Source organism: Phoenix dactylifera, chromosome 17 (genome assembly GCF_051530095.1).
Source record: "Phoenix dactylifera cultivar Ajwa chromosome 17, Ajwa_hap1_PhDact_Kaust_v1.1, whole genome shotgun sequence".
NCBI classification, from domain to species: Eukaryota; Viridiplantae; Streptophyta; class Magnoliopsida; order Arecales; family Arecaceae; genus Phoenix; species Phoenix dactylifera.
In genome coordinates this window covers 19728746-19744827 of record NC_143206.1, presented here as the reverse complement: position 1 = coordinate 19744827, position 16082 = coordinate 19728746, and the positions used below count along the sequence as shown (strand labels likewise).

The 16082-nt window shown below is 36.2% G+C and overlaps 2 protein-coding genes across 3 annotated transcripts; one reads left to right on the top strand and one right to left on the bottom strand.

The window, feature by feature from the left end:
- Nucleotides 1-348: 348 nt before the first annotated feature.
- On the bottom strand, nt 349-7185 carry LOC103716768 (digalactosyldiacylglycerol synthase 2, chloroplastic-like). 2 transcript variants are annotated; one of them, XM_026808348.4, is made up of 6 exons: nt 7047-7185; nt 6773-6954; nt 5354-5754; nt 4526-4792; nt 1558-1907; nt 464-1329 (listed from the first exon to the last, which is right to left on the bottom strand). In XM_026808348.4, exons 3-6 carry the CDS (start codon nt 5633-5635, stop codon nt 816-818), a joined length of 1413 nt encoding a protein of 470 aa, XP_026664149.1. In that variant the 5' UTR covers nt 5636-5754; nt 6773-6954; nt 7047-7185; the 3' UTR covers nt 464-815. The 2 variants fall into 2 exon arrangements, with proteins under 2 accessions (XP_008803142.1, XP_026664149.1); XM_008804920.5 differs by lacking the exon at nt 6773-6954 and having other exon boundaries at nt 349-1329; nt 7047-7182.
- Nucleotides 7186-11101: 3916 nt separating this feature from the next.
- Nucleotides 11102-16029, top strand: LOC103716767 (transcription factor bHLH115-like). Its single transcript, XM_008804919.6, has 5 exons — nt 11102-11511; nt 12180-12245; nt 14236-14313; nt 14464-14626; nt 15385-16029. The coding sequence occupies exons 1-5, from the start codon at nt 11387-11389 to the stop codon at nt 15649-15651; spliced, it is 699 nt and encodes a 232-aa protein (XP_008803141.1). The 5' UTR covers nt 11102-11386; the 3' UTR covers nt 15652-16029.
- Nucleotides 16030-16082: the final 53 nt, after the last annotated feature.

Genomic DNA, 16082 nt, shown 5'->3' with positions numbered 1-16082 from the left:
ACAGCTAGCTGGTGCCTGCCGCCGCCGCCATGGTCATACCTCTTTCTCAGACATGAGAAACAACGGTCTAAATTTAGTTTCAAAGGCAAATTTCTAGCATATCAGACAAAAGTTTTCTAACTGCTTCAAATTTTTGAGTTTAATCCATATCAATAGGATCACACTCTCACAACTAAAACATACCTTTTATCAACTTCTAACATATTTGAATCTAATCTATATCAATAGGAGCACAATCTTACAACAAACCATATCCGATGGTTCTTCAAATAAAAACTACTTAAACAATAACGTGAGCCAACTTTTCAAAATGCCAATTCATAAAAAATGTGCCTACCACTGAGCAGAAAACAGAAGATAACCCCATATTAAACTGTAATATTAAATAAAAACCTCTTCCTGAAAATATCATTTTCCAAAAAAAAAGATTTTTTCTGTTCTTTCTCAACTAATTTCCATCAAATTTTATGTCTCAGAAACTAGTTTTCAACTCTATGCAGTCCATCCTCAGGATAAAAACAATAAAGTTAAGTGCAAGCACCCCAAAGCTCAAAAACTCGGGCAAATGCACACAAATCATTATTGCACAGCTGGACATGGTGAAAAACTGTAACCTTCATTTAATATACACAATTGCAACAATAAAGGCATCAGATATTTGCATTTCAGTTATGCTGTAAATGTGTCAGAATTTCCTTTTAAAGCTCCATAAAGATGACTTGGCAGTCACGGATAGGTGCGAAACTCATCAGGGCTGCACTCCACATTCTAATTCGAAGTATTTTTTGCACAAGTGCCTCACAAGCAGAGAAGCATCAATGCCTCAGAAATGGCTTTCGCTCTGAAAAAACCAACCCAAGCTCCTTGCACTGTTGCTCGTCTGGGTGCAAAGTATCCGGGATTGCACCAAAGGCACAACGTGCAGCCTCGGTACCAGAAATGGTATTATGCAACATTGCAGATGCTTCTTCTATGCTCCGGCTAAGCTCATGAGAAGAGATCAACATGAAAGGCCCAGAAGAGGAAGGAAGTGCTCTCTCAGAAGCAACCTCATTTAGATCGGCAGCCCTCAGAAATCTGTGTGTGGCTGCCTCCCATGACAGCTCATGCCTCAGTTCATCAGTAAGCAGCACAGGTTCTTCAGCCAGAGCTTGAAGAGTTAATTTCACAAATTCCTCACTGGTATTATACATGTGGCAGTTAGGAAATTGCTTGAAGAAGTCATTTGAAGGATGGTTGGCACAGATGACAATTTTTCCCATCGCAATAGCTTCTGCAGTTGTTGTGCAAACTACATCTGTAGTGCTTGGATTTATAAACACCTTGTACCTGAAAGACCAGAAACAAAAATCTGAAATTCAGAAAGCAAATAACGAATTATAGATTTACTAGCTCTCCATGACAGAACCTATTAAAAAACAAATAGAAAAGTTCAGGCTGGCAATCTCAGATTGACCAGCACAGTTTTTTCAAAACAGAACATAAATTCTAGCTACAGTAAACAAGGGCTCACATGCAGCACATTTGCAGTTCAGTTGCTCAACAGAGGTTACTTACTCATGAAACAAAGGATCCACATGATCATGACCATGGTGAACTCTTACATCCAATTTCAATTTTCTAGCAGATTGTTGGACTTGATCAAAGTCTTCTCCGTTTCCATATAATTCCACTTGAAGACCAGCTAGTTCATTTTGGTGCTTTGAGAGTAGTTGCAGTAATTCCCTGTAGCCCTTACTCCATAACATCTTCCCAATAAAGTACACACCCTTGGTGAATGCTAGTTCCCCTCTCTGTTGCTGTCCATGCTTCAACTTGCCAACCTCAAGAAATTTGGGGTTGACACCATGAACATTGCAGATGATGGATCTTGGGAGTTCTTGAGTGGCAGCTGACAATCTTATAACCTGCAGTCAGGCAATATTTTAATATTAAGATACAGTTCCAGAGAATGATACCAGTGAATATTAACATCCTGCTTTCTGTAAAGATAGAGTACTTTAACCAAATTGAGAAGGGAAATTTACCACAGAACAGTATGTAAATCAAGGAAATGTCTTTTTATTGATCTTTCTAGAAATAGGAACTATAAAGAAGATACCAGAAATCTCACTAACATATCCCAGGATGTTCTAATAGAGGGTTCCACCCAATCTTTCTCCATCCTACCAAGTTTCCCATTGATATGCTGAACTGTTGCTTATGATGTCAAATCACTCTTAAACTCACTGACAATGCTTTAAAAAGTAGAAACTGCATGTTTTAAGAAAATGGTCACAAGATTGTGTAATATTAAGAATGAAGGTTATCTCCCGGTACTTAGGTATGCAATGATGGCAAGTAAACAACAAACTCCAAACATGTTCAAGTAAAATATATTTAAAGGCTCCTAAATGAACACAGAAAAAACAATTAGATAGGATAAGCAATCAACAACCCTCTTCTTTGTCTACTGGGGAAAAATGTAAACAGCAGAGGAGACTAGATATGGATTTCACACATGAAAGACGCATTCTAAAGAATGATTACTTGATGAAGCGACATTAAAGGCTAATTTTGGCTCAAGAACAAGCAACTAAGTAGCAAGAAATATCAATTCTTGGAAATTTCAGAAGTCATATTTGCAAATGTTCATCTGTAGTAGCCCTAATGCCATTTATAGGTAGCCAGCATTTGAAATCCTCTTGCAACATTTACTCCAACCAAGGTCAAAACAAACCGTTCCATAATTTCTCAATTCATGGTTTGTCAGGCTTTATATCTGCCTGTCCCTAACAAACTAAGATCCATTCTCCACCAGTGCCTCTGATATTTGTTGCACTTTGTCATAGCACAGCAAAATTTTCATCACCTTATCCTCCATTGGTGCAAAAGTACCTATTCATAATTTCACCATAAGTACTGCTCAACATTTCATATGTACTAGTTTAACATATATGGACCTAATTTCAACATTGTGTCATACATGTGCGTTATTTAATTGATTTTTCCTAAAATCTGATAGACAAGGCACAACCACGCAACACTCTAGAACTATTTACTATATTTTGTTCTGCAAATTTTCCCTTTGTTAGTGGTTGCACCAACTCCAAGCATTCACCATGTGTAGATCAAGTGATGTAGGGGAAAAAAATAAAAGTAAAGAAAATGTTCTATAAAGAAGTAAACTTCAGTTCATATTATTAATGCTGGTCAGCTACCTCAACCTATGACGAACTTGCCACCATGCAAGTCAGTTTGTACAGCTACCTTCATCCATGATTCACCAGTAAAAAGAAGCAGGATCCTGGTACCAGCACCCAACTTCCTGCTATTCTCTTTCTGAAAGATCACTGTATCAAGTATTCTTACCATTCCAATTTCAAAAAAAAAAAAAGTTGGATTTATAAAATTCCTTAATCTGTTCATTTGGGAAAAAGATGGAAGTAAGTTAAAAGAGAATATCTACAATTTCTCATTTTTTTTTGATGTCCATGGCCAGTGCTCCAATAAACTATGTTGCATTCTGAACAGGGATAGGGAGATGATATACAGCTCCCTCCCTCCAATATCTTATAAAATAGCTACCAGGTCCTTTTATTGTGCCATCATGAGTGCATGCTTAAATAATATCAATAAGCGCACACTAACTCAAATGTCTTACTGGTCTACTTTAAAGATGGTACAATTTTATATTTTTCAACATTGCTCATATGGTAGAAAGCATTAGAGTTAGGCTACCCTCAGACTCTATGCGAGCTCATTCTTCAGATATTAAGTTGTGTCATGGTCCATTTCTGTGCATATCCTGCCCACATAGCACTGAATAGGTACGCCCATCAAGGCTCTATAGAATATTACCATTTTATTCACCAAAAACATGTACAACAAAAGAAATGACAACTTAAACAATAGATGGGCATTGGCAAGCTCTTAAAGTCTGGCAATGAGCTGTAGCAGAAGATGACCATAGGGAAGGTCCTAATCCAGGGCCACAAATCATAGCTGCTGTCACCTGCCTACTGTTTGTTCGTTAGCATAGCATGTACCCCTTTACAAGACATATTGAAGTAAAGGTATCAGAGAAAAACTTGTTGTCAGTTTGCCTACATGGGCACTTATTTTTGTCACATGGCTGGGGTTATCTTAGATGAAGCTGAGTGTATGTACCAGCCAACTGGCCTTAATTTAGGTCCATGCATGCATTATGGTACCCCCTAGCATGAACTAGCAATGTTGACACAACAAAGGTAATTCAGGTATTGAGCTGGTCACAAAACCAGTTCAATGTTTTTGTGGAGCCTATCCAACATCAACCTGTATTCCATATTTAAACTTTTTTTCCCAGAATAGACTTGGTTCTTATTGGCGTTTAATTTTATCAAAGTGGAAAAAATGCAGGAAAGCTAGAGATTGGTTATCATCACATTTAAATTTTACGGAGGGGGGAAGTGCAGGAAAAGTCGAGATTGTTCTACGATCAACTCTTTAAAGGAGCATACAGGCAGAAAAATATCTTAAGGATAATTCTTGTAGAGAAACTTACTTTGTGGCAGTAGATACTGATAACCCAGTTATTGATGTATTTCAAAAGAAAGGCCTGTATATGCCCATTTTTCTCTCTCTTCACATATTCCAAATAATTGGTGTGAACAACACCAATCACTCTCTGGAATTTAGTTTTCCATCTTCGTCCATGATGGTACCATGTAAGATGCTCAGGCTCCTCAAGGACAGCAATGTCTGCCACCTTATCGGGAATTGCTTCGGTAATATCACCAACAGGTAGAATGCTCCTTTTCTCTTTGGAAAACTGCAAAGCAATAAAAACAAGCCAAATTATTCTCAATTAACAACAAGATAACTATACTCTCTGGTTGTCAATTGTGGCTTGGATCCTAGTTGAGCCACTCTTAATTGCAAATTTGCAACCCCGCATATCTTTTGTCAGAAAACGTAGGCAAATTCAATGTTAGGTGAGGACCGGCTCATGAAAGAATCGAGGGAAAAATAACTTGCAAAATGAAACTTTGTTCCTCAAGCTATCCAATCCAGCTCTGATGGTGTCAAGTCATGAAGATTACTTTCCTATAAAAACTAAAACACATAAACACCAAACAGGTAATTGCTGAGCATAGCTAGCTATATGTAGAGTAGGATAAAAGGTTTTTAGACTACAAATTACCCAAGTCCTACTTATAAGCATCTTTGCACAATAGTTCTGTAACCACATTTAAATTATAATTGTGAATCTCTGATTGAATATGCAAACGACAACACAAAAAACAGAAGCAAGGGTTTATATACAGCATAAGTAGGAAGGTACGAATTGTTTTTGATATATTCAACAGAGATAGTGCAAAAGCATATTTACCTTTCCAGGGTAGAAGCTTATTTTAAATGCTGATGAAATAGCAGTCCTCTCTTCAAGCCACTTGCGCACATAAGCTTCATGTTCAGATGGCAAGCTAAATGTGATTCCATTGGGATAAACTAATTCTTGATCACTCACGGACAGCCAAGGAATCACTAAAGTAACCTCTCTGTCACCGTCCTTTGCAAGATAAGCAGCACGAAACAAAGGGTTGACAGCAGTTCCAGTCATCCATGGAAGGCTTGCAGTTGTAAATATTGCAATATGTTGCTTCCGAGCCATTGAATCGTCAGGGACAATTCCAGGTGAAGGCTGCTAGAGATGTGAGCTGAATATATCATGTCAGCATGGTCTGATAAATGATGGTCGCATCTTCATTAGATAAGATTTTGATGCCCAAGCTGCATTTAGCAATGGGGAACGAGCAGTGTTATGGAGAGAATTTCTTATTCGCAATCTAACACAAAACACCATGAGAAAACCGTGGCAACAGAAGATAACTAACAAACAATATAGAACTTACCAAAAATATTTGAAACATTAATAAGTATACAGTTGACTAGATTTTTTTTTACAGCCATTTTGGAAATATTTAAAACACCGATAAAATAAAGATCCTTAAATAAAACTTTAGAGTTTCAACTTTCAACAAAGGAGAAGAAAACAATCATGGGATTCTTTTTGTTCTATTTTACATGAAATCATGAGTCGATGCTGCCCGTGAATTGAAATTTCTCTTGCCACCAATTCTAATACAACTCCTCTCCTTTACGAGCGTCCCAAAAAATTTAGTAATCATTTTCACACCTCAGATTAATCCTTAAATAAAGCTTTAGAGTTTCAACTTTGAACAAAGGAGAAGAAAACAATCATGGGATTCTTTTTTTCTATTTTACATGAAATCATGAGTAGATGCTGCCCATGAATTGAAATTTCTCTTGCCACCAATTCTAATACAACTCCTCTCCTTTACGAGCGTCCCAAAAAAAATAGTAATCACTTTCTCGCCTCAGATTAATCCTTTAGATAAAACTTTAGAGTTTCAACTTTCAACAAAGGAGAAGAAAACAATCATGGCATTCTTTTTGTTCTATTTTACATGAAATCATGAGTCGATGCTGCCCATGAATTGAAATTTCTCTTGCCACCAATTCTAATACAACTCCTCTCCTTTACGAGCGTCCCAATAAAAAATATTAATCATTTTCACGCCTCAGATTAATCACATAAATTACTGCATATTTCCTGACCGAACTCTTAAATGATTTTTTAGATTCAGAAGTTTTCCACCATTTTGCCCCTTATCATTCTCCCATCTATTTTCCCATATCTAATTCGGCTAAAAACCAAGATGCATTCCGAATCATCTGAAAAAATATAAAAAGATTGTCAGCTTTCCACAAAACCAAAGGGACGTACATGTGCATGGAGTTTAGATTCAAGAATTGGTTTGAAATGATGGAGACCCCTTGATTCGTGGTCCTCAAGAGCCGAAATCGCATCCCCTTAAAACCCTATCTTCTGCTCAAAATCCTCTTAAGGGATAAACAGGGGTCATCGTGATCGCCTCAATACTATGATATAATGCTGGTCTCAGAAACCTAAGATATTCCAGACGAGATCATGGTCCGACGAAGGAAAAGCTCGTTTCGATTTCAAGGCATGATAAGAGAGCAGATAGGAATAAAGTTACCTGGAAGAGACGAGATTCCGACGTCGGCGGAGCCAGGGCTACCGAAGAAACGCGAACAACGACGCAGAAGAACGAACGAAAGAAGCAACTGGGATGGACGAATAGGAATGATACCGAAGGAACCTTTCCTCTACCTAATTAAGGAGTCGTTTGGTTTATCTCAAATATTTTGTCTAAAATATTAATTTCCAAACATATAATATCTAAAAAAATAATTTTTATATATTTGGTTGCTATAGAAAAATGATAAGAACTTATTTTTTAAATATATATATAATATCTGTTATCTTTTTAATAAAAAAATTTTATCCTATTCTACCTAAAAGCTTAAGAATATTTATTTAAAAAATATTTTAATTTCTAATCGGTAAAAATTAGATTTTTTTATTTTTATATAATTTTTTAATAAAATATAAAAATTTTATTTTTATAAAAAAATTATTTTTTATCTTTTTTTCTTGGGAAAAATCAAATGAATCCTAAGGGCCTTACCCCCAAGTGAATGCCCTCAACTAACTTGTTAGCCGTCCATATTCCATAGGCCTCACAGGTAGTCGAGTTGCGCAATCGAGCAACTTAAAACCATCTATTTTAACGAATCTCCAATTTTATTAGAAATATTCTGAAATTAAGATTCCATAGGCCTCACACCATGTATATAATATACATACATACATATCTCTCTCTCTCTCTCTCTCTCTCTCTCTCTCTCTCTATATATATATATATATATATATATATATATAGTGTCACAATTCAATTCAATGATTATAACAATTAGGCAAGCCAGCACACTCTCATCATCACTCTACATATTTTATATTTTTTATGAAGAATATGCTATACAACTTCCACTAATATCAACCAAGTTAATGTGTGTGTATACACGTGCCTGACCCTACCGAACTCTTTTCCAATAGCGATAGAAAAAGATTGATTGTTAGAATGGGACCAATAGTTTATCCATAAAGATGGATGAGGGGCTCCATGTAAGCATTGCTAACCCAAAGATAACATGAATCATAGGACAACTATTTCGCTAGAGGAGAAAGAGCAAAAAATATGATCAACAAAAAATAAAAATATTTGGTTGGAGGTTTCAAATGAGAGGGATAGGAAAATAATCTTTCTATAAGTTTTCTTGTCTTATGAAAAATAAAAATTTATATAGGACAATAAAAATCCACTTTTTATGAGCTAAAAATTAAATTAAAAATATCTTTTTTGAAAATATTCTTAATCCTTGTGCTCAATGTATTAAACATATAAAAAATATTTTATATAATTTTTTTAAAAAATAGATGCTTAATCAAATATAAATCATCTTATCAAGTTTGTTTTTTATGTCACTTTTTTATTATCAATGTCAAAATTATGGTTTTAAATACAATATACTTAGGCATCAATTTCTTAGAAAATATGTTTTAGCGAGATGGAAGTGTTCTCACGAACCAAACAAATCCAGCGCCACATTAAAATGGTCACCACCTTCCCATGTTTGCTCGGACGAGGAGTCGAGGACGTTGTGGCATAACCTTTTCTTCTTTTTTTTCTTGGAAGTTGAAAACGTAATCCTTGGACGACAATGCGTGGAGTATTGTGGTCCTCTTACATGGGTAGGTAATGCTATCTTGCGCATGCACTTGAGCAAATTTCAAGCAGGTGACAAATCGGAGCCTGTTTCTTTCGATTCCGTAAATCATATCAAATCGGAATAATGTTCTGTGATGTTCGAACAACGAATCAGGTGGCTTCACACGATCAAGGCGAAAGGCATCTTTAGCATCCTCATGCATTGATAGAATTTTATAAGCAGTTTCTGTTGGAGACATCAGAGTTCTTCATTCAGATGATGAAGACATCAGAGCCACTAGCTCACGTCGCATCAAAGATTGACAACAGTTTGAATTGGACCCCCAAATTGGGCCCACTCGAGTCCGCGTCATTTCTACTTTATTACAATTATTAGTTGTTTTTGTTATTTGGTCGAGTCAATTTGGTTAATTAGTTTTGTTATTGATCGAGTCAATAGGATTAGATGTTAAGTCGTGTAATTGGGTCGAGTGATTGGATCGATTTTGATATGTAACCAATCGGTTGACTTAGTCAATTGATTAAGGATCTAAATTTGGCATGCCGTGAATTAATTGACCTGATGTAAGGCCTATATAAAGGACATCCCTCTAATGAATTAGGGAATAGAATGATTGAATAAAAAAATCCTAGTCTTTTTTTCTGCTTCTTCTTCTTCTTCCTGTGTCTCTATAATCTCTTCTTCCTACGTCTCTATAACCTCTTCTTCCTCCTCATTTCCTTCTACTTCCTCTTTCTTTTTTCTTCTCCCTGCAGTGGTTGGTCATCAATCCCATTTGCCATTTGTGCTGCTTCCGCAAAGCTATATTGTTTATGCCTATGGCATCACATCAATGAAAAGGAAGACGGTTGCCATACCGAAATAGTTTACATCCATAGAGCAATGCAAATATGAGTTTCAAGCACTTCTAGTTATGCCTTGACAACAGCATTACCTGGTACCTTGGAAACGGCAATCAATGAACTAAGAAGCAAGATGAAGGATTGGCAAGGCATTATCCATGTTATTTGCTTAGCGAATTTTACATAAGTACAAATTTTGCCATCGTCATTGCCCCATTGAGCCTCAATCCATCATGTAAAGATGGCATCCTATGCTGAATGATTGTATCATACAAGCGAGCATGATAACTCTATCCCACCCGAGATCCAAGTACCATACAAAAGTTTTTGTGCTAGAAGACATGAGAGTGTAAAAAAGATAAAGAAAGGTTGGTTCAGACCGGGTTAGAAAAAATTTATAACCATGTCTGAAATTTTAAAATTTGAGGTTTTCATTTTTATTCTAAATTTCGATTTGTCCTGAGGATCATCCAATTTTTAAAATATTGTAATTACTTTCCTAATAATTATAGTTGCGACTGAAATAGTCCCATGCTATCACATGACACATGACACGTAATGGATGTTAATGTGGCATAAAATTGGCCGATGTGGAAAAACTTGCTCTAAACTCCTCCTCCACCTTTTGCTCCATTTTCCATTTAGGGTTTTTTCTTTCTATTTTCGTCCTTTCCGTCTGATGACTCAAATTGGTGCAGTTGCAAAGTCTTTGTTAACGGTCTTCATCCTTCATAATTCAACATAAAATGCCAATTAATCTAGAGGACTATTCCAATCCTGATGTTTCTTTGATCTCCAACTAAGTTACATATTTAGCATAGGAAGATTGGAAAGGAGACAAATGATCAAATACCCATCCTTATCATCTTTATATATTGTCCATAGCAGATTAACAAATAAATTTTTGAGGAAAACATGCTCTAATTTAGTACATACCTCTGTCTGTATGTAAATCAGGATAACCTACACAAAGCTTGTATAGGGATGCTATAGCATTCGTAGAGTTTCTAGGAGCAAAACATGTGCAAATGTAACTTTCTAAAATATTAACTTTAGAATTAGTATGGGCCTCTTAATAGTCCATAAATTGTTTCTTTAGAGAAAAAGAGATGGTGCAAAACCAATGCATTATCCGTAAGTTAACAAGAAGAGGTATAGCTTTGAAAATTTAAGATCAAGGAGTTATTAAGTATTTCTTTTTAATACTGATTTCGAAATTTGTATGTGATGTCGTTTTCCGGACAAAAAAGAGAAAAATCGAGATAAATGAGAAACATATATTTTAGCTAGAAGAGGAGAAAATGAGGAAGAAGGAGGCTAAGGCAACATTTTTTATATTAGTTAGTTTTGTGCTACGCTGGCATCAATTACGTGTTAGTATGTGGTCATTTTTTGTTATGGTCGTTAAATGAAAGTGAGAGCGAAAAAAGTAATTGCAATATTTTGAAAGTTGGATAGTTTGATTCCAACAAATTGTAAGTTTGGATAAAAATAAAAATTTAAAAAATTTAAAGATTTTTAGTATGACTAGGCAAAAAAAAATTAGAGAACCAACAGGAACCAGCTTGGAGGAGTGCTAATTAACTAATACTATTAAATCAAGAAGATTAGCAACAGGGTTGGTGGCGTTCCTTGGTTCCCACTCCCTTGCGGGGTTATTCTTTTTTTTGGATAGCGTGTGCTCTCGGCGCACCCCTCTTTTTTTATAATATCTTCCCCCTCGAAGTTATCAAATTGCGATCATCCAATTTATACCCCTTTATCACTTTTATTTCGTGTTGAATTCGTTCTCTGGGAACGTTTGGGTTTTATTCTCCGTTCTTCTTTCATCTCTTGCAGTGGAATTCCATTATTTATTTAATTCCTTTTGGTTTGGTATTGAGAGGGAGGGGATTGGGGGAGGAATGGGCTCGTCCGGTGGCGGCGGGGGAGGGGGATGGCTTCTGGAATTCGGGCTCGTCGACGAACTTAATCAAGCCTCCGATTTCATCTGGGCTCCCCAGATCGTCGAAAATCCGACGGCTTCTAGGTAATTCCACGTCGGATTTATCTGCCATTTTTTGTTGTTCATTTCAGCATCATGTATTTAATGATCTTACTTTAATTAATCGGTTCTCAAACTCAGTCGATTCAACTTTTCTTTCTTCCTTTTTTTTCTAAAAAAAAAAATCGACCTTTTAGGCTCCCTTTGGCACCGATTTTGTTCTAATTGTTTCCTTTGCGTCGTTCTGATTTTCCTGTTTTGCTAATTATATATATGTGTGTGTGTGTGTGTGTGTATATATATATATATATATATGTTGATTTCTTTCAATTAACATGAAGTCAGTCTAAAGGCGCCGATAAGTTTGACAGGTAATTGTCTGAACTGCATGTTATGCTTCAACCTCAATTAAATGCTTGCTATGCTGGTAAATCAATTTCGATTACAAGATTTGTTGCAAAAGATTTTTTTTTTTTGGCTTGGAATAATTAATTGCAGGGCAGTTTGTTGGGCTTAGCTGTATGGAATCAAGTCTTAACCTCTATGTCAAATAATCACAAACTATTTTATGACTTTGCAATTCTAAACTTTGACCGACTTTGTTTTTAGATTTCAAATCGTAAAAGACCATTGTTATGCTTTCTGAGTCTAAATGTGCTTCTAAACTGCTGCATGCTCAATGCGGACGATGCATTCTGCTGTTTGATCTACAGTGTCATCATTGGTTTTGATGGTTTGCGCAAGGACAGCTCCTTAGATAATTCTAGCTCGAGGAAGAGGTATAAAACCAGCTTTAACTTCTTCTGACTACTATAGTATAATGGGCATTCCTTCTTTCCCTGCAGTTAAACAAGAAACGGAGTAGAATAAATATATCTGTGTAAAATAGATGAGATAGAGCTTGTTTCTGTTTGTGTATGCTTTCTCTTAACCTTTGAAAATGTCACTTACCCTCAATAGCATCCATTCTGCGCGATGCTTTGATTGGCCAAAATATGTTTCTTTTTCTGTTCATCTCACTACGATCAAGATAGTATAGAAAGATATTTCTCAAGCCATTTCACAGCAGTTGGCACTGATGGTATTTAAAGACAGTTTTATAACTGTCATTCCTGACTATGCTATGTCTACCTCAAAAAGGTTGCATCTACTCGTTTAGTCAAAACCTGATATGATTTGTCGTTTTCTGCCAACTAGTCTACCTTCGAAGATAAGAATATAAGCATTATCTATGTTTGGCAAAAAAAGCATAGAATGCATATCCATTACATACAATTCAGAGAGTAAAATTTTATATAATTCTAAACATAGATAACAATATAAGCATCATTTTCTTCATTGCTTTTTCAGACTGTTAATGTATTCTGTGGATTCTTTTGTTGCCTGCATATAAACAAGTGAAGCCAGATCCAAAGATCTGCCCAGAATATATGGGATGCGACTTGTTTCTGTCGATTTGCGCATTCATTTTTTAACCCTGTGACACCATTGTTCTATGGCTGTATTTGATCTGAACTATGTCTAAATTGGGTGGCATTTATCTATTTTCCACGCACATACTATCATGATCAAGAATATTTAGAATGAGATTTTCAAGTCATCCTAGCACTAATTTTGAAGTTTGGCAATGCAATTACTTCTAACTCATACTTTCTGTAGATACAAACAGTTCAATACTCTTCATTCCTGGCCATTATATCTGTCCTCTCTAGAAGTTTGCATCCTCTAGTTTAGTTCAAATTTGATGACTCATTTTTGGTACTGGAGTATTATAAGCAACAGCTGATTTTAGCAAAAGCAAGCATAAACATGCATGTGGATTATCTACAATCCTGAGAAAGTCAATGGAGGTATGTATCTTGACCCAAGAAAGAAAACTTTGTCCCTTAATACATGCATTTGAAGGGTCATTTTCTGACAGTATCTTTAAGAAAAAGAATATAAAAGCTAAGAAATGAAAGCTATTGAAACTGATTCGTTGAAACTCTAGTGTCAACTGTTCTATCTAAGGAAGATAGGTGGTTACTCTTAATAGTGTGCGCCCATAGATTATTTACCCTGAACCTGAAGGGTGTATGATCAAAGAATAATGCACATCACAATTAGGAGAAAAGATTGATTAACATCATCAGGCAGGAAAATACTAGGAATTACCCTTGCTTGAATCTTTAGAAATTTAAGTTTATATACTTACACTGAAGTAGAGCTGATTGTTGCAGCTGTTAAACTTGAAGGGTGTGTCACTAGTTGTGTTTGAAGAAATGCAAAAGGTGGCACGCAGCTTTCTTGAGAGAATTATTGCTTTGAAGAGAGTAATATTAAAGCCTGTAATATAAACGGTAAAGCTCAGCAAAGAGAAGTCAGTAAGGAATATTTATCATTATATGGTGTGTCTATCAATGTTTCCATTTTCTTAGCAGCATGCCTAATAAATTTAAGGGCAGATCTTAGTATCTGGAAACTTATACATGGGGTAATTGATTCGCATTGGAAACTCCCTGGAAACTCAAACTCATCCATTTTCTAAGCCCCTTACTGTTTCTAAAATATCCACTTCCTGCAACTGCACCCATACTTGCTCCTGCGCCTGCTCCTGATTCTAGCAACTAATTGGTGGATCATGTTATGCACTTGTGAGTAAATGCAAGTATATCTTTCCACTTGATTTTTAACATGCCTGTGAAAAATAAAAAAAACATTTAGATGATTTTCCTTTTTTGATATTAATATATTTGCTCGATGTGATTATTTCTTTGTACTGTTTCTCAGGGCCCGTGTGGAGTCATGTGCTGCGCCAGGGACCAAGGCTGGCCGTGAGAAAATGCGAAGGGACAGACTTAATGATAGGCAGGTTCTATGTAGCATATGGTCTCCATGTATGCATTGTCTGCGATGCATTATTGATGGGCAGATATGGTCAAAATTTGGCTATTTTTTACTGAAAATATGGGTGATGTCTGTGCATTTCATAGCTGATCAGTAACATTGCATTGACAGGTTTACAGAGCTTTGTTCCATTTTGGATCCTGGGAGGCCTCCAAAGGCAGACAAGATCGCCATCTTAAGTGATGCAACTCAACTTCTGAACCAATTACGTCTTGAAGCAGAGAAGCTTAACGAATCAAACAAAACACTTCAGGATGCCATAAAAAGTCTCAAGGTAAAAGAACATTTGTAAATTATATGTATTTTCACTTTGTCTGATATTGCAAATTGGGTCAGGTTCTCTACTTCTGAGTTACAACTTTCCATAATAACTAAGACATTTACTATCTGTGAGTGTTTCTGTCATTTTGCACGTACTTCTATGGCTGGCAATACTTGTCAACTTAGGTAAAGGCCGGGCATTCAAAGTAACCTCATCAATGAATGTCATCTTATAGTAGTCTTCATGCATATGAATCCTGTGTGCCTTGATAATGTTATATATCATATACCTGGCAGAGAACCAGATTATTTCCACAGACAATCATCATTATTGCCTCAATAACATGTCTTTTTGTTAAAAAAACTAGGACTTCAGCAGAGGAATGTAAAATTACTCCAGTCATTTACTGACTGGATGGAGAACAAAGAGAGGCATCTGTTTTCCTTCCATTACTCCCACTCCCCCTGACACTGATCATCACAACTAGATTTTCTGTTACTTTCATTAGGAGGTTTCGAGATTGGATTGATTTAAACCAGAATTGATGATAACGAGACTTCTACATTTTTATTCTTTCTGGCTGTGATTTTCTCGAGCTATTCTCCAAGTTTATAACATGTTTTTGATATAAAGACACCTTAAAGTTTACAATACACTTCAATTTAAGTCACCGTTCTCTAGATCTGAATTTATCAAGTATATTTCACAAGCATGCAATGCATTAAGAAGTATCTTACTCATTCTTCTGGGTCCATTGATGCGGCTTGCAGGCAGAGAAATTGGAATTAAGGGATGAGAAAGTGAGGCTTAAAGCTGAGAAGGAGCAGATGGAGCAAATGATGAGAAGCTTTAGTTTTGCATCTCCCTTCATCCCACACCCTGCTGCTGCTGCTGCACCATTCCATGCGGCATCTTTTGCCGCTTGCAGCAAAACCATCCCATATACAAACTACCTGCCAACGTCCATGTGGCAATGGATACCACCAGCAGCATTGGATACTTCTCACGATCATGTGCTGAGGCCTCCTGTTGCATAGTCCCCAATACTCTCAGCTTCACCAATGATCCTCATTGGTCCTTGCTGGTTATTTATATTACAAGACATTTGATGCCGTCATTTTGTTCATTCTGTTTGAATATATGAGGTCCGATCAATCTTTGGGATCTCATGGTTGCATTGTTGGCAATGATGCTGTTATTGTATTCATCCTGTATGTATGTCAGAGGTCCAATCATGCTTTGAGATCTCTCCTTAACGATAGCTTAGACTACATTAGGACATGAAAATAATTGGACCTATGTCCCTGTGACATTGGAAAAAAAGAAGGGTAACGTGCTTTAGACACTGCATGGATAACAACTATACCTGAACAAAAATCAGGTAGAACATTATAAGAATGGGCTGATTTCCGTCATTAGTAGTATCTCTTGTATGTTTATTATCTTGTATTTTAGGCATTTTTTTTCT

Bases quoted from the DNA above. Each gene is read 5' to 3' on its own strand.
- LOC103716768 (XM_026808348.4), bottom strand. From the start codon at position 5,635: ATGGCTCGGAAGCAACATATTGCAATATTTACAACTGCAAGCCTTCCA. The intron at 1,908-4,525 runs GTAAGTTTCTCT...GCCTGACTGCAG, and splicing joins TCAGTATCTACTGCCACAAA to GTTATAAGATTGTCAGCTGC. The intron at 1,330-1,557 runs GTAAGTAACCTC...CTGGTCTTTCAG, and splicing joins GTGGATCCTTTGTTTCATGA to GTACAAGGTGTTTATAAATC.
- LOC103716767 (XM_008804919.6), top strand. From the start codon at position 11,387: ATGGGCTCGTCCGGTGGCGGCGGGGGAGGGGGATGGCTTCTGGAATTC. The intron at 14,314-14,463 runs GCAGGTTCTATG...TTGCATTGACAG, and splicing joins AGGGACAGACTTAATGATAG to GTTTACAGAGCTTTGTTCCA. The intron at 14,627-15,384 runs GTAAAAGAACAT...TGCGGCTTGCAG, and splicing joins ATGCCATAAAAAGTCTCAAG to GCAGAGAAATTGGAATTAAG.